The sequence below is a fragment of the Solanum dulcamara genome, chromosome 9 (genome assembly GCF_947179165.1).
Source record: "Solanum dulcamara chromosome 9, daSolDulc1.2, whole genome shotgun sequence".
Lineage (NCBI taxonomy): Eukaryota > Viridiplantae > Streptophyta > Magnoliopsida > Solanales > Solanaceae > Solanum > Solanum dulcamara.
The window spans coordinates 9,100,013-9,123,402 of NC_077245.1; the positions used below are offsets into that span (position 1 = coordinate 9,100,013).

At 30.2% G+C, this 23,390-nt stretch overlaps 1 protein-coding gene across 2 annotated transcripts; it reads right to left on the minus strand.

Annotated features, from left to right (window-relative positions):
* Nucleotides 1-9,837: 9,837 nt before the first annotated feature.
* On the minus strand, nucleotides 9,838-18,030 carry LOC129903962 (probable protein phosphatase 2C 10). Of its 2 annotated transcripts, XM_055979484.1 has the most exons (6): nucleotides 17,684-18,030; nucleotides 17,428-17,476; nucleotides 16,451-16,687; nucleotides 16,069-16,345; nucleotides 10,549-10,703; nucleotides 9,838-10,470 (listed from the first exon to the last, which is right to left on the minus strand). In XM_055979484.1, exons 2-6 carry the CDS (start codon nucleotides 17,464-17,466, stop codon nucleotides 10,333-10,335), a joined length of 846 nt encoding a protein of 281 aa, XP_055835459.1. In that variant the 5' UTR covers nucleotides 17,467-17,476; nucleotides 17,684-18,030; the 3' UTR covers nucleotides 9,838-10,332. The 2 variants fall into 2 exon arrangements, with proteins under 2 accessions (XP_055835459.1, XP_055835460.1); XM_055979485.1 differs by lacking the exon at nucleotides 17,428-17,476 and having other exon boundaries at nucleotides 17,684-18,028.
* Nucleotides 18,031-23,390: the final 5,360 nt, after the last annotated feature.

Below are 23,390 nucleotides of genomic sequence, written 5' to 3' on the forward strand. Positions count from 1 at the left end.
AGGCTCCTCTTCATGTCTTAAGCATGAATATTTTTATCAAAAGTATTTTTTTGAAAATGTGTTTGGATAAAGAAGCAATTTATATTTGAAATACAGTATGAATATTTTTTATATAATTTTGTTCTAAATAATAAAAATAATTATTTTTTGAAATTTCTTTTTCAGTTTTTGCTTAAAAGTTGAAAAACGATTTATGCTATAATTGAAAAAACATTTTTTTTCTTTAAAATAAACTTGACCAAACACTTCATTCTGTAAAATAAGTAATTATTTTTTAAAATAAAAACATTTGGCATTTCAGTTTGACCAAACAAATTAGTATACATAATATTTGAAGTAATTTCTTTATTTCAGCTATTGATTCTTCATGCTAATGTTTTTTTATTTGGTAAAACCGTAGAGTCTTAAGACAGCTTTTCGGAAACATTTCTAAATAAGTGTTCTACAAATTTTTATGACAAATAATTTGGTACGACGTTGTTATCTCAGGAAATTGTCTTTTTACTCAATTTTTTAACATATACTTTAAAAATATTGTAATAAGAAAAGAAGATTGAAAAGCTATTTCTATATAAGAGCGTCCAAACAAACAGTACGCAAATTGGTTTGTGTAATTCACGTGATACTTATTGTCCAATTTGATCATAAAAAACATTCACTTATTTTAAAAAAAAAAAAAATTATTTTATTTGAAAATTTGTGTTATATCATAAATATATCAAATTAAACTTGAAATTGTATTTCAAATTTAAAAAATAACTTATAACTTGTTTTTCAATTCACTTTTCAAAATGTATTTAAGTACTTTCAAGTACACAAAATATTCTAAATATTTTTCTTGCAAAAAATATAACCAAACAACTTCAATCTTCAACTTCAACTTCAACTCCATAAATTTCAAATAATAATATTTGATTTTTAAAAAAAAAGAAGAGAGAGAGGAATCTAGATCCTTAATTAGCAATTCTTTGATGATCTTTTCAAAGATAGAAATAGAATGACCAAAGCTATCCAATTGACTTCGAAATGATTATTGGGCATAAAATAAATTTTAAAATGTTATTTTTTACACGTTTTATATCTTATTGGATTATTACTATATAAATAATATAATTCAACGTTGTTGAGCTATTTTGGCTTTCCAAAAGCATGAGGATAAAGTCATTTAGCATCCGAAACTTTTTGAAGACCAGACATGTCAATAAAAATATAAAATGATTAATGCTCTAACTTTAATGGGGAAATTACAAGAACGACTCATTTCGTAAAAAAAATTCTCCAATTTCCAATGGTAATCTAACGTCTTCACAAGAATATTCTTGTGTTTTCAATTCTTTTCGTCGGCTTCTTTTATATCTTCCTTTTCCCATTTTTTTTTATAAAAAAAAATCACTAGGCAAGAACTAGTTTTTGTTTTTTTTTTAAAATTTATATAATAAAAGAAAAAAAAATACAAACAGAGGGGGTTAGGCCTTACTAATCCTATTGAGAAATATATAAAAAACTCTAATAAATTTCTTGTTTTTCCCTGCAAAATGATTTATGATAGCAATCTGGAATTTTCCTTTTGATATTTACTCCGATTGTTCACTTTTATTTGTCATTTATTTTTAAAATAAATTACCATTTTTATTTGTCATTTTAGTCATATTTTTTTAATGTTTTATCATTAGCATTAAATATTATTCTCCAAATCATTTTCGAAGACATAATAATGCACATCAATTAATAGAGATTAAATGGTAAAATATCTATAAATAATTATTTTATGAATAGTTATGTCAAATCAAATAGTGACATGGAGTAATTTGGTCATTAAAGTTGATGAACAATCTTATAAGTTCTTTTTATTATGATAATATAAAAAATTAATTTTTTACAACAATTAATTTGCCATAATATTATTTGATTCTAATAATGTGTGGATAGAAACAGATATGATTTTCGCAAACATTAAAAGCATCGGTTCGACAACCGCATAATTTTCATCTTTGAATGTTTGGTTAATTACTCCAACAAAGCTTTATCAGTTGTGCCAAACTTTGAAATAAAAGAATAGTTTGATGTCATCATGTCAACATAATTGTTGTACAAAATTTTCTGCAAGAAAAAACGGAAGAAAATAAAAAGAAAGGACAAGGGATTTGGATGGGTTCAGTGAGTGGTTGTCATTAAAGGAGAAGAAGAATTGTTGAACAAAACTACAATTACTTACTCCCTCGATTTCATATTATTTGTCTATTTTTTCTTTTTATATATTCTATACAAAAAAATTTAAAAACATATTTTTATTAATTTACCTTTTTGACTCTTTTTAATTCTATTTATATATTTTATTTATCAATGTCAAAATTAATAATGTAAAAACTTTATAACATTTATACATTCAAAAAAATAATTTTAAAATCGAAAAGAAAAAAATTTGATTAATTTTATCTTGAATCATAAATTGACAAGTAATTTGAAATAAATATTTTTAATAACAAAGACAAGTAATACAATAAAATCTCTATAAATGCATATGCTTGGGATCGAAAAAAAATATTTATTTATCGATAAATAAATATTTATTATTTTAGAGAGTATTTTATAGTATGTGCCATAAGAAAGAAAAAAAAATATTTGAATTAAAAATGTCAAAAGTTTAAATATACGAAACGAAAATGTGTAGTCTTTGCATATTTATTATTTAAATTTAGGAAAGCTAAACGAATTTAGTGAAGTTTAATGTTTCTAATTGTACTCATATATATAGAATATGAAGAGATTTTATGTTTTAAATTCTTGATGTATTCTAATAATTATTACTTTATATTTTTTCTCGGCCTTTAATACTTTATTTTTAATTATTTGAGAATATTGCTTTAATATACAACAACAACAACAACCAGTGAAATCCCACGACGTGGATCTGGGAGGATAAAGTGTACGCAGACTATTATCAAGGTAGGACGACTGTTTTCAAAAGACCCTCGGCTTAGTAAAATCATAAAAAAAAGTCAAATAAGGATAAGAAGTTCAAAGCGATATGACAAAGCGAATAACGAAAGCAACTTAGATAAAATAAAGCAATCGAAGTACAGAAAGTAATAGATAATAATATAAATCAGACCACAAGGAAGAGAATATTACTTTAATATAACTTACCTAAATTGGATCTGAAGAAAAATATCTATTTAACAAAATTATTACTTTATCGAATATTACTTTATCGAGGTTTTATTGTACGTGATCTATATATTGTATTTCACTTAATTTCTTATAAACATTAAAGATGGCTCCATGCTTGCTTTAATGTGAATCGTCTCCTCGTGGAGCTCCATGCTTTCTCCTTTTGAAAATTTATTGAGTAATTAACGACTCTCTCCGTCTCTATTTACTTGTCAAATATTTTTTAATTTTATTTTTAATTCTTATCTGACTTCTTTCTTATCTGATTTTACTGAGCCGAGAGTTTTTCGGAAAAAGGCATCCTACCTTGGTAGAAGTCAGGTCTGCGTACACTTTACTCTCCCCAAACCCACGTTATGAGATTTCACTGGGTCATTGTTGTTGTTGTATTTTTATTTTTAATTGTTAATTTTGACTGATGAAGAAAGAATAATTTTTTTTCTTTTATTATACCCTCAATTTATTAATATTTAGTTAATGTCTTTGAAAAATATAACAACAATAACAACAACAGGAGAAGGAAGGACGTACACAAACCTTACAACTACCTCACAGAGATAGAGAGACTGTTTTCAAAAAAACCTCGGCTCAAAAATCACAGCCCCAAGTAAGAAAAAAAAATATATATAAAAAAAAGCAAGCAATGCAAATTTTATAAGACAAGAACAATAACTAAAGTAAAGTAATGTGATAATCAAAAACAATAACAACACAACTATAATGGTACGTCTAGATCTACGACCAATTCTACACCGACACAAGTCAAAACACCATTCTATCCCTACTAGACTTCTACTCTAAAATGGTAAAATGGTAATAGGAGTGAAATGTTAAACTCATTAAATATTCCAAATCAAAATTTAACAAGTATTCCATCTGTTCCATTTTAATTATCATAATATGCTTTTTGAAAGTCAATTTGATTGATTTTCAAAGTTAAATTATATTACTTTAATTTAATATTATAAAGTAAAAATTTAGATATTCAAAAACTATTCAAAAAGTACAACATAAATTACAATTTTTTTCATATCAATATAATAAAAATAAATATCTTAAAATATTAATCAAAATTTATATAATTTAATTCTTAAAAAGAAAACCACTACGACTAAAATGAGACGAAGGTGGTAAAAAAGAACGGAGGGTATGTGCATATTTCAATTCACGAGACAAATAGTTCCACATTAGTCAAAAACTCGATACCAGAATATTCCTTTTATGTATGGTTTGTTAATTTGTTGAGTACTCAAACCCATTTTATTTTACTTGATTTTTAAACTTAACTAGTAAATTTAATCTAACATGTTGTTTTGTAAACTAAATGGGAACAATATTTTACATAGGGCTTCAAAAAAGGCATATTGTGCAAATATTTCGTTAACAACCGCTCTTACTAACAACCCTACCTTAGTACTTTAGCAGTAAGAAGGGTTAAATCAATTAGTATAGTGCTGTGCTGCTTAGGGTAATTGGTGTTTTTCATTTAAGGTTTAATTGATATTTGTCATTGTAATAGTTGTATTATTTTAGATATTTATCAATATGAAAGTTCCACACATTACAATCTTTTGAGCTATAATTTAGTGAAACTTTATTTTTATGGAAAATTTTCCACATTAACACGTGTAGTTTTACAATTTTTAATTTTAAAAAAATATTTCTTTTTTCTTTAATTTAGTTTCAAAACATTATATATTCATGTGATAAAAAAATCAAAGCCCAAGTAAGCAGTAAAATAGACACATTAGCACGTGTACTTCCATAATTTTTATAATAAATATTTCATTAACTCCAAAAACAATATTCTCTATTTATTTTTATTTATCTACTATAATAAAATAAATATCCAATAATATTTATTTAATTTATAAAATCAAGATATAATTTAATATCGTATTTATTATATTCAAAATGATAAAATGTATAACTTCTAAAGAAGTGTCCAGAGTGAATACTGAACGAATATTGTTGGTGGGAAGGAGTAATATATTCAACCATAGTCCAAATGCTAAGATGAGAAAAAGGTTAAGAAGATGCAAAACAAAAATGTATAGTTTCTCAATTTTTGAATCATAATTATAATGACTCATTCTAGATACATAGTTATTGTTGATAATGAAAAGAACAAATATACCAAGACGAAGGAGGAACCCAGAAAACAAAACCTGGGCAAAAAGAAAACCTTCGAATTGAAATAAATATATGCCCCCAGAACAAAGCTAAAAGAAATCGATCCTCAGATCTCTGCCCTTATAGCTGAAAGAAGAGGCATTTTTGAATTAAAAGAAAATAAAAATAAGTTATGAAACTCCAATAATATAAAAGGAATTAGAATAAGAATCGATTTCAATGGTGCAGCTGCTTCTCTTTTCGTTTTCACAGAGTTCAGAGGCCCCTTATTTATAAGGTGGGGGCTAGGGTTTTCTATGAATCACCTTTGGTAAAGAAGGTCTTCTTGTTGCTGTAATAGCAAGCTACTCCCTTAAGTTTCTATTATGTTAAAAATGCCCATCACTTTGTAATTATATCTCATTTGTTTTCACAAAGTATTGCAAACTCTCTTTTTTTATTATTTTCGAAATATTTTCAAACACAATTACGGAGTAAAGCCTTTTAAATTTACGCAAATTTAGAGAGTATGGATCGTATTTTTGTAAACAAACATTTTTATTTTATAAAAATTCTCCAACACTTATTATTTTTAATACATTAAATTAAATACTGTATAAAAATAATGTCAACATAACTAATGTCATATATCTTATTTAATATTATTCTTATACACTCTAACAAATAATCATTTAGGAGATCTCGCTTGTGTTTGAAACAAACGTTAGTAGTCTACTTTGCCAATTTTGGTTGACTGGGGTTTTATTAAGGAAAAATTACTTGGAGGAGTACTTTTTAATAAACAATTACTGATTTTAGCGATATTTTTTATTTATTACTATTTATAGCAATACCTAGCAATATTATGATAAATTTGTTATATATTAAAAGTGAATTATGCATGCAATATAAATGTATTACAAGTGTTTTAAAATATATTATGCTTGTTTAGTAGAAAATTGACACAATGTATTATAAGAGTATTAAAGTGTGGATAAATGTATTATCCATGAATAAAATTTGTATTATATGTGTTTTATAAATTATTCTCGATAATATGTATTAAACCTATATTATAAATGTTCAGTGAAAAAAATGTTATTGCTATAAATGATAAATATTTTCTTAATATATCATATTTATGTAAATTTTCCTTTTATTAACATTGTAAGATAGGAATAGGACAATTTATTCGTAATATGCCAAGAAAATTAGCATTTCCTCGTTTCATTTTATATGATACAATTATTACTAATAGAGCTAAATTATTCTGATAATCATTTTTCATTTTAATTTTATGTATTAATTTTCGGACACGTGCATTGTACGTATGTCCCATGTAAATTTTTATAGATCCGTAAAAATATTAAAAATCTATGAAAACATGCATGTAATGAGTAATAAAATGCAATAGTTATAAATAAATCTTTAGAGTGTGACAAAAGACATCAAATAAGGGTCATATTTTAATGTTAAAATTAATTCCTTTTATGTTAATAACTGTAATTTTTTTTAGTAGTTAACAAACTTTGAATTAAGTCACAAAGAGTTAATTTTAACATACAGACTTACGACATTCAGAATTTATAAAAAATCAAAATAAAGAAATCTAATAAAAATAAAACAACAAAAAAAATAGAGAAAAAAAAATACAACATACATAACCTTTTTAAGACTTTAATCATAACAATTGAACACGTCTACTGAGAGAAAAACAAGGTTGCGGACAAGCTAGTGAAGGAAGGAGCAGAAGAGAACTGCAGGAATTTTGATGTAATTATGTTTGAAACCCCACCATCCTCCTTGGTGGACTTCTTAGCCTTGGATAATTCTGAAACATTATTTACTAGGAAAGTTTGTTGTTGTAATGGTCGTATAACAGACCAGGAAGGTGGATTAATTCCTCCGCTTTTGTATTAAACTCCGATTAATATTATATATATCAAATCTTTATAACAATAACAAAAAAACAATATAGTCGAAAAAAGAAATATAAAATCAGTATCATATTCGTCCATAATCAATCAAAATTCAAGAGTTTTCTTCATCAAGTCAAACTAAAACATGAATCAAGTAGTAAATAATGATAGTATATGTTATTTTATAAGCTCTTAAACATGAGAAAAATAAGTTACAACCTATCCAGATAGTATTGAGCAAAATCCACAAAAATAAATCTTTATAAAAAAAAATTATTGATTTACACTTTTTTTTTGTACACCTTTATATAGTACAAGAAAGATAAGAAAGACAATAGAGTTATGATTATGAAAAGAATAATTTCAGGGAAAGCTCGGAGAATAAAACAAATAAGGTTGAAATATGAAAAGACTATAATGCAAATAATGTAACCTTTCATCTTATGACTTAACACCTTCCCAATTTTAATTTTTAATAATAAAATAATATGCTATAATTATTATTTAATATTTAATTAATTAAATATTTTATAATATTTTAATTTAGTGTAGGGGCAATGATAATTCAATTTTGAGATTAGAATCTTCCCATTTTTAATAATATATGATATATAATTAAAAGTTCCACCCTCAATTGACATCCTACACTACGTAGGTAGGTTATGTTTACATACTGTATGTTCATTTTTATTTTTTTGTGCGTTTATTTTTTTATATTTTAAGTCACTGTTCATTCTCAATATACCGAGACATTAGGATCCTAGCAGGTTGGTAAATCCACTCTAAAAGTTTTAGATAAGGCTAAATTCATCGGTGATTATTTAAAGTTGGTACTAATTTTCATTTACACATTTCAATTAGGGTTTGTTTATTTTAGACACCTCATGTCAGATCCCGCTATGTCATTTTGATACCTTTTTTTATATATTTAAGGTCAAACCATAGCCCTTAAAGTTGACACCAAGTTTCACTTAAATACCTTAAGTGACGATGTTCATTTTAGACACCTCATGTAGGTTCCGCTGAGTCATTTTGACACTTTTTGCAGACATGACAAAGTGAGTGTGATACCCTCAACAATAGCGCATGAAGGACTTTATTTAACCATTTTTTATTTGATTTTCTCTTCTTCTTCATTTCTCAAGCCACCATCTCCCACCATTTTTCCAAGCTTAAACTCTTTCAATGGAAGTCGAATTTTTTATTCAAATCCGTTTTTAAGCTATTTTTTTTCTTCGTCATTGTATTGCTTTTCTAAATCTACCATCACCTCCCTCCACTTTTTTCGCTGGAAAAATGGATACCAACACCTCTATTTTATATTTCTTCTCTCTTTATTTCTTGTTCTCACCATCGCCATTAATTTTATCACTATCGTAAGAATTTTTTAATTTAATTTTTTTTCGGATTTGAAAATTGCACCCACCATCATCTTCTTCTCTTTTCTTTTCTTTAGATCCAATAATTATAATTATGAAAAAAAAGTGAAAATCTAAATCTAATGAAAATCTTAAAATGAAAAAAGAAGCAGAAAATAAATTGGGGGTTCGGGAGGTGCTAGGAAAGTTTGGGAAGAAAGGAGGAAGGAGGGGTGGGGTAGTTGTGGTGGAGTTTAGAAATAGGTATTTTCTTTTTAATTATTTGTAGCTGAAATTTAGTTTTTTTCCTATAATGTATTTTTTAAATATTATTTTGCACTCAAATGTCACGTATTCTTTTTTAATTAGTCGTAGTGCCGGTCATTCACGAGTGTATTACACACACTGTGTAATTTTAGCTGATTGTTAAAAAAGTGTCAAAATGACACAACAAGACCTTACGTAAAGTGTCTAAAGAGAACATTGCTGAGTTAAGGTGTTTAAGTGAAACTTGGTGCCAACTTTAAGGGGCCACTGATGGATTTGGCCTATTTTTAAAACCAATTTAAGTGAAAGTTGGTGTCGACGTGGATGGATGAGTTCAGCCTTTAGAGAATCTCCATCAATGACTTTGACAGTTGAGCATAAAAACACTTGCCCATAAAGATGTGGAGATTGGCATTAAACAAGGTCTTAAACTAGCCAAAGCGAGGTGTTGCAAAGAATATAAAGTGGAGAGGTACTACCTATTTGCTGTCAAGCTTATCAAAGAGGACATTGATAGAGTGTATCCTTGCGCTCAAGTAAATGGACTTTATCCTCTTCACAAACTTTTAAGCCATATAGTCTATGAAAGATATTAAGAGACTGAATATTGCAAAAGGATTTATGAGAAATTTATTTGTTATTTGTATTTATTTGTTATCTATTTTACTGAGCCGAGGGTCTTCAGGAAACAACCGTCCTACCTTGGTAAGAGTAAGGTCTGCGTACATTCTACCCTCCCCAGACCCCATGTTGTGGGATTTCACTGGGTTGTTGTTGTTGTACTATCCTTCCCAATTTCCATATACTCTGGGAATAGAAAAATAAACTCAAAAAGCATTACGAGAAATTTGCGTCTCTCTCTTCACAGAAATGTAACAATATTAAAACAAGATTCTAACGACGAATGGACAAAATTACTAAATGAATACGAGGTGTGACTAATGCATTTCTCCTTTTTCCTGAGGAGAAGTGATCACACTAATGGCTCTTGTTCTTTTGCAAGGGAACAAAAAATAGAAAAATAAACAAATATCATCGGTATCATACAAGCGTTCATCGCTACATACAACCATGAAAATGCCAAAACAAATTTACAGGGGCTTCTCTTACACATACTTCATTTGTAAATGTCGATCTAGACCTATTCAGTAGCTTAGAAACAAACACCAGATGTAAAAGACCAGAGACCAATAAGGCCTCTCTATTGAAGTAAAAAACATGGAACTTCACATGGCCTGCTAGCTTCACTATCTACTTTTAACTTGAACAAATACATCAGACTATGTAAATGACCACTCCGATTGTTCAAATGAACTACGTTACATGATTAATGAACGCCTTCTCTTTATGTCTTATGGTTTTTTCTGTCATTCAATTCCACCAGCCTTCTCCCAAGCTTCACTCAAGCAGTCACAAATTCGATACCCTTGTACATTTCTAGATTATACTGCATGCTACTCATACTTATTTATCTGAAACTATAAAAATATGGTACGACAAGTTTATCACCTAAATCTGACGACGACACAAGATATATCATCTTTGCTGTCTCTCTTCAACGCTTCAGCAGTTAATTCCTTTGCTGCTTTCTGAGGATCTTTAAAGTTTCTAGCTACATCAACTGCCTCTTGATTAGACATCACCTGAATTAATATAATGTCAAAAAGACGAACTCTTGATGACAGTTCGTGCATCAGAAAACTAAAAAAAAAGACGCACACCTTCCAGAGACCATCACTTGCAAGGATAAGAATATCACAATTGACATCAATGTGCATATCAAGAATGTCAGGATCTGATCGTAAATGTGATTTAAGACTCTTATCTCCAAAAGCACGAGAAACAGCTAGCTGCCCGTTGACCCTTGCAACATCCCCTGAAAAAACGCAGAAAAGTCATCAATAAAAAATACATCAATTTTTTTCCTGAAGAACATAAACCAATCTTGGGTAATATTTCCAGATACATAGAGTTCACTGTTAGGTCAGGTCCTTTGAACCTCAATTACACCAAAAAATAACCTCCACCACTACTACTATTTAACTAAAAAGCACATACAGTGAAATGGATGCACGTGAAGTTACTATGGCAAGCAGTGTAAGCAAATAGTTCAGAAACATAGGACAACAAACACAAATCTACTAACGGCAAGCAGCAAAGCAAATAGGTCACAAGCATAGTGCGAACTTATTAGCAATAAGTTTCTCCCAGTGATAAATGGTTCATTTGAAGTGTGCTAACTTTGAGGAGTGTAACAGAACATGTTTCTGCACTAAAGAGCGATGTTGCTCAGACTCTTCAAAATGCTGCCACACTGTGTCGGATCCTCCAAAAATGCACTGCTTTTGGAGGATTCGTCACGCACCCCGTGGTATTTTTGAAGAGTTTGAGCAATATAGCTAAAGAGTGCAGCTAGCCAATTTTAGCTACTTAAAAGAAAAATGAAGAAAGGATATGCAAGCATGGCGTTACAAATACAGATGGGCTCAAGCAACAAGATTTCATTCCAGCAAGCAGAAGCAGAGTTCCAAACTTATACACCTACTGGTTGATTACTGAAGTGAAAGTCCTCCCCTGTTTACACTCAATATAAAAGTAGCTGACAATTCTCTACCAGACAAGAAAAGAGAAAGGAGAACAGAAAAACGGAGTCAATTAAGAAAGCACATAGGAGTATCTACAGCTACTGAGCTACCTGTATCCTCGTACTTGCAATTGATTAGAAATCCACTGACAACAATCAACAGTACTGGCAAAAATTTAACTATAAGAACGTAGAGATAGATTAAAGTATTAATGATTAAGTTAAGGAGTTGGTGAAAGCTGTTCGCCTATTGTTTGGGCTATATCCAGGATTTTAAGACAGTAAACACAAAGTTTTCCAAAATCTCAGTTAAACACTCGGATGTATAAGGAAAGTCATTCGAAAGGGTTTTCCAAATCCTTAGATTTTTTAGCTAAGATGGGAAGCCCATAGTAATAGAGCTATCAAACCGAGTAAACGTTCATCTGCATGCTCTCAAACCACAAGAGCTTGAATCAATTATTCAGCAAGAACGGATTTCACTAATCTCATGAAGATTTGTCAAATAGTTGAAGGGACATTGTATGAGAGACAACAAAACAGAGTAAGTCCAAGGTACTACAACAATACAGATAAAGAAAGATCCACCGCTACCTATGTGGGATAACCTATGCGGTCATACCGCTTAAACTAATATTACATCCTGTCAAGAGTCAAAAGAAAATAAGAGAACTCTTTTTGGAATTGGTCACGTTACAATCTATAAGAAGAGCTCCTTATATAGAAGTCTTAGGTTACATAAAATAGGGTAAACAATTATTCTGTACTCCTAACAAGGTAAGTAAATATGTATATAACGCTTTTGTTTATAGAAGTGTGTCAAACTTTCTCTAATGCCACAATAAGGAAATTTTCTCTCATAAAAGAAAGTTGAGAGAAAATGGCAATAAATATACCAAGCATTTCCCTAATTGAAGAAATAGATAGGATAGGTACAAATCGACCACAAGCAGCTATAGATTGGAAGCATAGGCAATCTAAGTTGTGTGAACTCTTCACTTTCGGTGCCGCATACATGTCGACACAACATGGGTGGGGGATCCGTACTAGATATGGTCAATCGATTTTCGGTACATCGACCAAAATCAATGGAGACACTCGAGACATATACAATGAATTCTGAAGTCAAGCTAGGGTGAAAATATAATTTAAACATATGGTTTTTATTGTTAAAAGATATTTGTATTAAAAAGTCTGTAACCATAAGGTGCTATAAAGATATTTATCAGTGTTGTCAAATGCACGCTTAAGCCCTGAAGTGAGGCGCAAAACATGTTTAGCGCTTCGCCTCGCTTAATGTGTGCTTTAAGTCGTCATCAAGGCCCTAAGACATACTTTTCCGAGCCAATGAGCATTTCTTGAAGAGGCGACACTTCACAATTAGTATTTTACTTTATTGTTATTTTTTTCAATTTCTTTGTTCATATATTTGTTATTCATGCTTATAATTATTAGTCTTGGACTAAACATATATGTTTGTACTTTTTCTCCATTTGCACATGTTTTCATTAAACCCTACGTTTTATTTGCGCTTAAATCACTAACAGACCATAGAGCTTATTTGCTCTTTTGATAACATCGATTTTTATAGGTCAACATCACAGTTGAATGAGCAGTGAACTCAAGAAGTCTAACACGGCCTCTATATCAATTTGCAATAGCCATGTTACACAAGAAAAATAGTAAGGAGATGCATTTGTACTTGATAATTATTACATATTCAAACTTCCTCTCGAAAATTCATGCATTCTTTTTTTTTTCCCAAATAGTCCACCATAAACATTTTTATAACTCTATATTTAGATATTTGAATTATTTTTAGCCAAATCCCTGCACTTATATCCATACTTGGGGTCCATACTCCTGAATCTTAAAATTTAGATCATGTCGGATCTGATCCCTAGATCTGCACCTGCACCCACACCCAAGTCCGAGCAACTTAGTGGGGAATTAAGTATCTTGTGGCAGGTTATCACTACTATATTTGTTTTTTTTTATTGGTGCTATCTCCACTCCTTATTTAGTCGACTCACTTAATTTTTTTTCCATTTCTAGTTCATGTAATTCTTGCTTATATATAGGCTTCCACGTACAAAATCTCAGAGTAAAAAAACATTTTGGTTCAGAAAAAACCTCATGAACATTATTTAATAAGTAATGATTATCTGAGCATATTTATAATTGAGTAATCTATTCAAACTTCTATACTCAGCCTCCGCATTGATCAAATGAAGTCATCACTTTCCCTTCCTTTCTTCTTAGGGATGGAGAAACGATAGCACAAAAAGTACAAAAACTACTACCACATATAATAATATAACTTCCTAGCATAGAACTACAGGCAAAAATCAAATCTGGTAAATTACTAGAGTAGGACCAAAACGGAATATTTGGAGTGCAAATTCAGCGATACAATGCATGAGGCGGACGTGGAAGTGAGGCTTGATACACAGGTTATCCCCAAGAGAGATAGTTTCAAGTATCTTGGATCAATACTCTAGGAAAGTAGGACATCAATGATATCAAACATCGTATTGGTGCGGCGTGGATGAAGTGAAGGATTGCTTCCAAAGTCTTGTGTGATAAGAAGGTACGACTTAAACTTCGGGTAAGTTTTACAAAGTAGTGGTTAGACCGACGTTGCTGTATGAGGTGAAGTGTTAGCGAGTCAAGAACTTTCATTTTCAAAAGATGCAAGTTACGGAAATGAGGATGTTGAGATGAATGTGTAGACACACTAGGAAAGGTAAGATTAGGAGAACGAGAATATCCATGGAAAGGTGAGAGTGGCCTCTGTGGTAGAACAATGAGGGAAGTAAAACTGAGATAGTTGGATGCCTCAGCAAGGAGGTGCGAGAGGTTGGATATAGTGGGTACGAAGAGAGGTAGAGGTAGGCCAAGAAAGTATTGGGGAGAGGTGATTAGACAGGACATGCCACAACTCCATATTACCAAGGACATGACCTTACATAGGAGGGTTTGGAGGTCACGTATTAAAGTAGAAAGTTAGTAGGTAAGGAGTGTTGTCTTGATTTTCAAGGGGTTTAGGCATATTCTTATAGTGTCTTGCTTTAGATTCCACCATCACTTATTGTTGATTGTGTTTAGGTTATCGCATTATTCTGTGGTTGATACTGTTCTCTTATTAGTTGTTTTGTTTCTCCACTGTGGTTTTCCCTTTTTCATACCTATTTTGATATGTTGTACTCGAGTCGACGGTCCTTTGGAAACGGCCTCTTAACCTCCATGAGGTAGGGGTATGGTCTGTGCACACTTTACCCTCCCAAGACCCCACTAGTGGGATTTCACTGGGTATGTTGTTGTTTTTCTCGTACTCCATATATAGTGCTGCTTTCCTTACTTTCTCCTCATCATTGACATTGAGAGGTCTATTCTCAAGTATAATCTCTCATTCTTCTAGTTGCCCCAATAAATTCGTTTTCTGAGCACTAAGATTCCGTTGATAGCTTTTACTCCACTCTTTCAACATTGATTTAAGATCTTTGAATTTGCAAGCTAACCTGTAGTCAGGCTTCCCTGAAGTCTGAAAAGAATTCCACCAGCTTTCTGTTCTCAGCCACCACTTTATAAGACTCCAGTTTCTGAAACTTTTTCTATGGTTTACAAATGTGGAACTATTTCATTTTACCAAGTGAAATGATGTCCAGCAAACTCAAGATTTGGACTATTTGACCATCCAGCTTCAAATAGTGTCAGTCATTTCAGGATGGACAGAAAACATGTACGTACCAAAATCGACTCCCATACACTCTAAACGGGTCCTATATTTGGTAGATGATTGCAAAACAATAGGAATATTTCCTTTCCAGATTACAAATTGTGATCATATATTTCATGACAATTTTAGCATAAACCGACCTCTTCCGTCAGAAAGAGAGAGAGAGAGAGAGAGAGAGGGAGAGAGAGAGGAAATCAAGGTAGCTAAGAGAAGAAAGAAGCAGACATCTTGCATCCAAGGGTGGCCTAGTGGTTAATGAAGTGGGCTGAGCACCATGAGGTCTCAGAGTCTAATCCCAACAGGGACAAAACACTAGGTGATTTCTTCCTATTTGTTCTAGTCTTGGTGAATAGAGTTACCTGGTACCTTTTGTTGGTAGGAAGTGGCAGGTATCCTGTGGAATTAGTTGAGGTGAGCGCAAGCTGACCCGAACACCATGGTTATCAAAAAAAGAAGAAGAAGCGGACATCCAATGAACAGGGAAACGGGTCTGCTCATCACCTTTGTACTTAACCCTTGAGGACTAAAACTTACATTTTCCCAAGGCTCAAAACCAAAGGAATCGAAAATGGAAAAAGGTTCTTATATTATTGTAATGTGGCATTCAGAAATAAAAACTGCAAGTGGTTCAACAAGCACAAAAGATAATGGAGGTTCAGATTATGGTACATGAGCACATTCAAAAGCATATTTTTTGCATGATGTAAATAAATACAACTGCTTTATTGGATGGTTCAAGTCTCCTCACTCCTGGAAACACAAATATAAGACAGACAAAACAATAAACCGTGCCTGCCATAAAACAACAAACCAATGAGCATTACATGTTAATTATTGGGAATGTCAATTGCACCAAAGATTATCTTGGACAGAAATTTCTCAATCACTGACTACATTGTTCAGATTTCAGGAAAGCACCTGGCATATTTGAGACAAAACCTCCTCGGTCCTCAATGCTGTCTCGTTCTGTATTTGGCTCATGATCTATTGTCATCTGAATAGCTTGACCACCCCGAGAAAGAACAGCTCGTGAATCTCCCACATTAGCTACCCACAATCTTAGTCCATCGAGCAGTATAGCAGTGACAGCAGTAGACCCACCTCGGCCCAAATTAGAACTATTTGAAAGTATTGTCTGGTCAGTTTTTTCATAGGCTTTTGTGATTGCCTGCCGTGGATCTACCCAAAACTCCTCCTAGTAAAAACAAACCAGGAGATGAGATGCCAACTGATCAAATTTTTCCACTACATTATATGTTTCAAACAGCAATTGGAAATTCAGGATGCATAGCAAACATACCTCCTCTAAGATATTGGCAAACAGATGTTTCTGCAGATAAGAAGGAACCTCATCCCCCAAATGACCATCATAAATAGCAAATAAGCCAAGCTCATGTTCTTCCATACGTACAAATTTTGCTACAAGGAAATCTTCCATCGGATGATCAGCCTTCCCCTTCACTAGGCTAAAACCATACTTAATATTACCCTCATGGCTTCTTCCTTTAGAGCTAGAAGAAGACTCTCCACCTACCCACTGAGTATTAAAGTAAAAGAAAAGTTAAAAAAAGTAAATCTGCGAAGGTGTTAAAAATAATGAAGATTGAATAAGAAGAGCAAGAACATAACCTAGAAAAGACGAGATATAAAATAATCAACTTCTAAGTGGAGCATATTCAATCCAATATTTTTTAATTTGGTCCCAATTAAGCAAGGGTGCATCAGCTATTCACTCATCATTTTGATGTAGTTAAGCGGCATAGTTCAACTTTCCATGAGAAGTTCCATGGCATGAAAGTTAAGACAAAACCTTCGGCTATCTTTTTTCTTCTCTTAACAACAACCATATGCAAAACTTTAATCATTGCACTTAAAAATCCAGTAACTAGACATTCTTCATTGCACTTAAAAATCCAGTAACTATATATTCCAAGTAACTAGAAACATGGTAGTAGAAATGCAAGGTAAAACTGCGTACTCTTCCCCGGAGTGCACTGGGCTGTCATTTTACAAATCCTAAGTAAACATAACAAGGGCCAACTTTACCTGAGTAGTCAATTACAATTGTTGCATCATAGAGGAAAGGATTAAGTATAAGACAAAACTCTAATTCATTTGCAACATCCAATGAGTGTTGCTTATGAGTTCTACAGGATCTCAATCACACCCAAAGCTCAGTTCTTTTTTTATTATTATTGTAAATGAACTCATAAAGCCACCATAAAAATTATCAAAAAACCTGAACAATCAAAATTAAACAAAAGAACATTTTTTTACCTGGCCACAGTTAACACCAAAACAGCCCAGTTTCACCATCCTAAACAATCTGTGCCACAAAAGTACAATTACATCAACAGATTTTCAACACCCTGATCAAAAACTCTCAGGAAAAACCCACTCAAGCAACAACCACAAACTCATGAAAATCACACCATAAAAGTCTACAACTCAATCATTCATAACAACCCATATACCAAGAAAAGGGAAAAAACATATATTTTGGGGTCTATATCAAGAATTCAGTCAAACTTACCAATTTTAAACACAAACAAATGATGGGTTAATTGGGTTCTTGCATTAACAAAGAATTTTCCCTTTTCTTGAACTACTACTTCTTTTTCTCTTATGTGTTTTTGCCGAACCCAGAATGACGGTGAACAGCTAGGAAGCTAGCTAACACTGAAAAACCTCTTCGGCTTTACACTCAAAAGATAAAGAAAAAAACACTCTTTTTTTTTTCTCTCCTCTTTTTACGTTACGAAATTTGGTTAACCCTTTGTGAATCTTGTTCTTTTCTTCTCAACCGTCTTCAGGACAAAATTCAAGAGAGGATTTTTGGCTGTTTACAGAGAAAGTGTGGGGGGCAAAATTGGAACATTAAATTAAAATTTTGACTTCTCTGTTTGAACATGTCAAGGTTTGTCGCTCGCATTACGGTTTTATTTTATTTTTGCTAAAGCGTTACGGTTTCATATACGACCAAATATGTGTTGTTCGAAGTAAGTGTCATTTTAATAAAATAAAATTATTCTAATTTTTTTATTTTTTTAAATTTTATGTTAAGTTAAAAATAGAGTATCATTTTAAAAAATTCAAGATAATAATGAGTAAATGTTTTTAACTATATCCTATATGAATTTTTTTAAAGAAACATCTAATAAAATGTCAACTTAGTAAATACTCTCCCTATTTTGAATTTGGGAGGCAATGCACACTCATTAAGAAAAACATTCAATAAAATAATTTAAATCATATTTTTCACTATTATCCTTTTGTTTAAAGGAAAGGGCAAATATGAAAAAAAATCAAGCATTTATCTTGAACTCTGAACAATTTAATTATTTTGAACAATGAATAAAGGCTTATAAATTCACTTAATATAGAATAGAGGGAGTAATAGCTTGTATTTATTGTTTTTCTTAATCAATGAGAACAGAGCTAAAAAGACACTTATTTTGAGACGGAGGAAGTACATGTTTCCGGATATGAATCACTTTTAATAGGACCTTCAAAATAAAATTTCTCAACACAAATTCAAATTAATTGAGCTCCAAAACCAATTGCGGGAGAAAACCAAAAAAAACTAATTTATGTACGACTTCAAATATATTTCTATTTGAAGCATTCCTTTCAGATTTCACAAAAATCTTGACAATTCTTGCGATCAAGTTCTGCATTTTATAATAGGAATTCAGAACACATATTTGACCATCTACAATATGTACGACTTTCAATATAGTATTTGCTTATAGTTAAATGTCGATCATAATTGGCTAAATAAGTGATGATTAAAAGATCATAATTTATATTGAAATGTACAAATGCGAATTTTAGCGGCCTCACACAAGCAAACTTAGAATTTGAAGATTGCGAGAGTATTATTATTTTAATACAAACGCTAGCAAAAATTTTAATAATGACTAAGAAATAATGTCGTATTTGATTTATTATTAATGACGTAAATAGTAGCAAATATATAAGTATATAGATCAAATATGAATTTTAAATTAATACTTAGACTTTAACTTTGTTGGAACAATTAAGAGTGATAGCTTAGTGGTCAAAGTTGTGCAAAATATACAAAGTGATTCAAGTTCTAAAATTGCATCCACCTCACTTGAGGTTAACAAGTCCTTTAAATTAAAGAACTTTCAAAAATAGTAAAAATTTAAAATATAATGAGGCAAAATAGCTATAATTTTTTTCAATTACAATTCGTAGCTACATGTTAAAGGGAGAAGAGAAGCGAGCGAGATTGGGAGAGGGAGGAGAGAGGCAAGTAAGAGAGAGAAAGAGAGGGCAGAGAGAGGAGAGAGGCAAATTGTATCTGTAAATCTGCTGGATAATTATATATAAGTAACTAGTCTGTATATGTATCATTGATTTTATTTGTATGTCTGATGGATAATTGTATATATGTAATTAACAGGTATATGCATCAATGAATACAATAGTATTAACGAATACAATTTGTATTAGCGAATACAATTGTATCAATGTTGTATCAAGTTCAACCTTTATATTTGTATAATTGATTGTTATCATTTGTATCAGCAAATACATGTGTCTTTTTATTTGTATCACTGAAGAGGATCTGTATAGTTGACACTTATCAGTTGTATATGTATAATTGATTGTTATTATTATTTGTACTTGTATAAACGACTGTTAATATTTATATTTGTATAATTAATTGTTATTATTTATATTTCTATTGAGAGAGAGGAGGCAAAAAAAGGCGAGAGGAAGGGGGCGGGGAAATAAGAGAGGCGAGAGAGAGATGACAAAGAGAGAGGAGAAAGGCAAGCGATATTGCAGAAAAAGTGAGGAAGAGTGAAGGAGAGAAAAAATAACAACAAATCCTAACTATAGTTACAAATTGTAATTCTTTCAAACTATAGTGGTGTATTATAAATAAATATCACATATTTGCTTAATTATGTTATTTTTCCTTAATTAAAACTTCAACCAATATCTAAGTGCATTAGTGTTTATTAGGGTGCACATTTATATAGTGATTTGTCTCTTGCATCACGAGTACTATTATCCCTATATAGTGTTCAGCTAGCATCTATTATCATAAACCTAATAAACAAATATGCCCATGTAAGTGTGAATCGAATGATGAAGAAAACACACTTAAATATCAAAATATGAGGCAAGTAAAAAATCAATTATGTATTGTGCTAGCTGGACACTATATGGGGACAATAATACTCGTGACACAAGAATAGTGTCCAGCTAGCACCTATTGTCATAAACCTAATATACAAATATTTCTCATGAAAGTGTAAATCGAATGATGAAGAGAATGCACTTAAATAGCAAAATATGAGGCAAGCAAAGAAGTCAATTGTGTATTGTGCTAGCTAGACACTATATAGCGACAATGATATATATATATATATCATACAAATGGATCCGTCTCTCGCGTCGCGATTACTATTGTCCCTATATAATGTCCAGCTAGCACCTAAACCTTATATATAAATATGACCTGTGGAAGTGTGAACCGTATGATGAAGAGAATGCACTTAAATAGTATAATATGAGGCAAGCAAAGAAGTCAATTGTGTATTTTGCTTAAGCAAAGTCTATGCTTCTTACCTGTGATTCTTTTGACATCTCATCCCTTTCTTTGTGATTGCTTCATAGCTTATTTTTTCTATCGTAAATTCTAAATTTCAGATGGTTAAATATAATTAAATGATATAACATTTACTTTATCTATATATATTATTCTGACTCTTTAAAAATGATACCGTATCTACATTGGATTCTCAAAAAATATTTCATTTTTGAAGAATTCAGCACTATATAACATGTGTTTGGTTGATTTTATTCAACTCTGCATTATTATTACTATTCACATAAATTATATTTTTTTTAAAAAGGGCAGTCCGGTGCACTAACGTTCCCGCTATGCGCAGGATCCGAAGAAGGGTCAGACCACAATTGGGTATGATTTTATGCGAAATGGAGTGCAACCTTATTGCACATATTTTAGAACATTTTGTGTTTCACGTATTTGGAGACTAAAAACTCGTCGATACATATGATAAAAGGATCCTGATGTTTTTAACACATCATGCTTCAAAATTAATTTTATCATATTCACTATATAGACAAAAAATTAGGTCTTAAAATTAACGAGCAATCACATATAATAACTTAAATTATTTAAATGTAGACAATTTATATATTACAATACAAGTATAATTGGTCTGTGAACCAATCAAAACCTTATAATTGTTCTCTTATTATTTACTTGTCATTATTAAACTAACGAAAAACGGTTAAAAATGCTTTTAAATTATGTGAAATGAATAAAAACACCATTCGTTTATAATTTTATCTAAAAATACCTTTGTGTCAATACTTTAGTTCAAAAATATCTTTATTGTTACTTAATGAGTCAAAAACGCCTTTTTTCAAATAAATAGATTATTTATTTTCTTTTTGAACACATTTTTTTCCTAATAATATTTCTTTATTAGCAAATGTTAATCCTACTTCAATTTGAAAAAATAGATAAAAAATGAATAAAATTCTTATTTATTATAATTATTTTTTATCATTATCTAAATAAAAATTAATGATGAATTTATTGTGATCTTATATATATATGAAATATATTATCTGCTAAAAGGGTATATGAAGTTACTCTATTTTAATTGATAAAATGAGATTAAGAAAAAAAGATTATTTTCTGCATTTTTATTAGTTAGAGTGGTTTTAAAAGAAAGAAAACAAGAATAAGATGTAATATTTTTATTAGGATGTGTTTTAAAAGAAAAGAAATAATATATTTATTCAAAAAAGACATTTTTGACTCATTCAATAGGAGCATTTATGGACCAAATATCAACGGTAAGGACATTTTTGGACCAAAATATTGGCGACAAGGACACATTTGAACCAAACTATAAACGGAGGACATATTCATTCATTTTACATAGTTAACTATAAACGGATGACATTTTTATTTATTTCACATAGTTTAAAGATATTTTTGCCCTTTTCCGTTAAATTAATTATGCTTGAAAAAAATAATCAATAAGCTTGCGCAGGAACCAGTGATATTTCTCTTTTTTAATTTTTGATGTTTGTATGCATATTTATCACTATCAATTATTTTTCCACTAGGTCTAAATTCAGATTCAATAAGTAATCATGTGTTAGATAGTCCTTAATCCTTATACAATAGATGTTAACAGAAAACATCTATTGTAGAAAAAAAAAATGAGAACTTACTTATTTTTTCCACAAAAATTATCTCCTTTTCTTTTCTTTGCACTATAACTTACGACTAATAAAGTTCATTGAACTATTTTAGGTACATTTCATGAACTCTATATCGTACATTTGAGTTGATTTTAATTAAAAAAAGTTCAAATCAAATCAATATTTATATATATATATATATATATATATATATATATATATATATATATATATATATATATATATATATATTACTTTAGATATATATATTACTTTAGTATAGTTATTATAATATAATTTGTAAATATTTTTAATCTTTTTAATAGTTCAATGTTTTTTAATATATTATTTCAAGTTTGAACTTATAATTTTGGATAACAGTATTACAGACCATAGAAATCTAATAACTCAAATAGAGCTCAAATTAAATCTTGTTCATTTTCATTATCTTTTATTAATAATAATACTTGCATTATGAATTTTCATTATCTTTATTGTTGATGATACTATATTGTAGCATAATGTCATGACTTATTAAATATTTTTTCTGTTTTATTATATCTTTACTAAGACAAAAAAAATATTTGAAAGCACACATTAGTTACATATTTTGTGTGGTAGATATATACTTAATATATAGGGAAAAAAGTTTCAAGAAAAATTGAACCAAATCGAAAAGTCGGGATCAAGAAAAATGATTCTTGTTGATTTAATTGGTATATAATTTTCTAAAAATCGATATAATTAATTTGATTTGATAATTAAAAAATTCAAATCAAACCAACTTACGTACACCTCTAGCTGTAGAATATGTAATGCCCCTGATAGAAATGATTAGATGGGACTTGATAAAAGGTTAACAAAGCTTTTAATACATATACACACTTTTTAAAAAATAAGTATAAAATAAAACAAGTGCACATAATACACATACTTTTGTGTTTGATGATTCAACTAACATGACAAATTATATACATAAAGTATATTGGATCAAAATAAACAATATGCATGTATCA

Excerpts from the sequence above, each read along its gene's own strand:
- LOC129903962 (XM_055979484.1), bottom strand. The coding sequence starts at position 17,466 with ATGGTGAAACTGGGCTGTTTTGGTGTTAACTGTGGCCAG. Across the intron at positions 16,346-16,450 it reads TTGCCAATATCTTAGAGGAG|GAGGAGTTTTGGGTAGATCC; the intron begins GTATGTTTGCTA and ends TGTTTTTACTAG. Across the intron at positions 10,471-10,548 it reads CAAGTGATGGTCTCTGGAAG|GTGATGTCTAATCAAGAGGC; the intron begins GTGTGCGTCTTT and ends ATATTAATTCAG.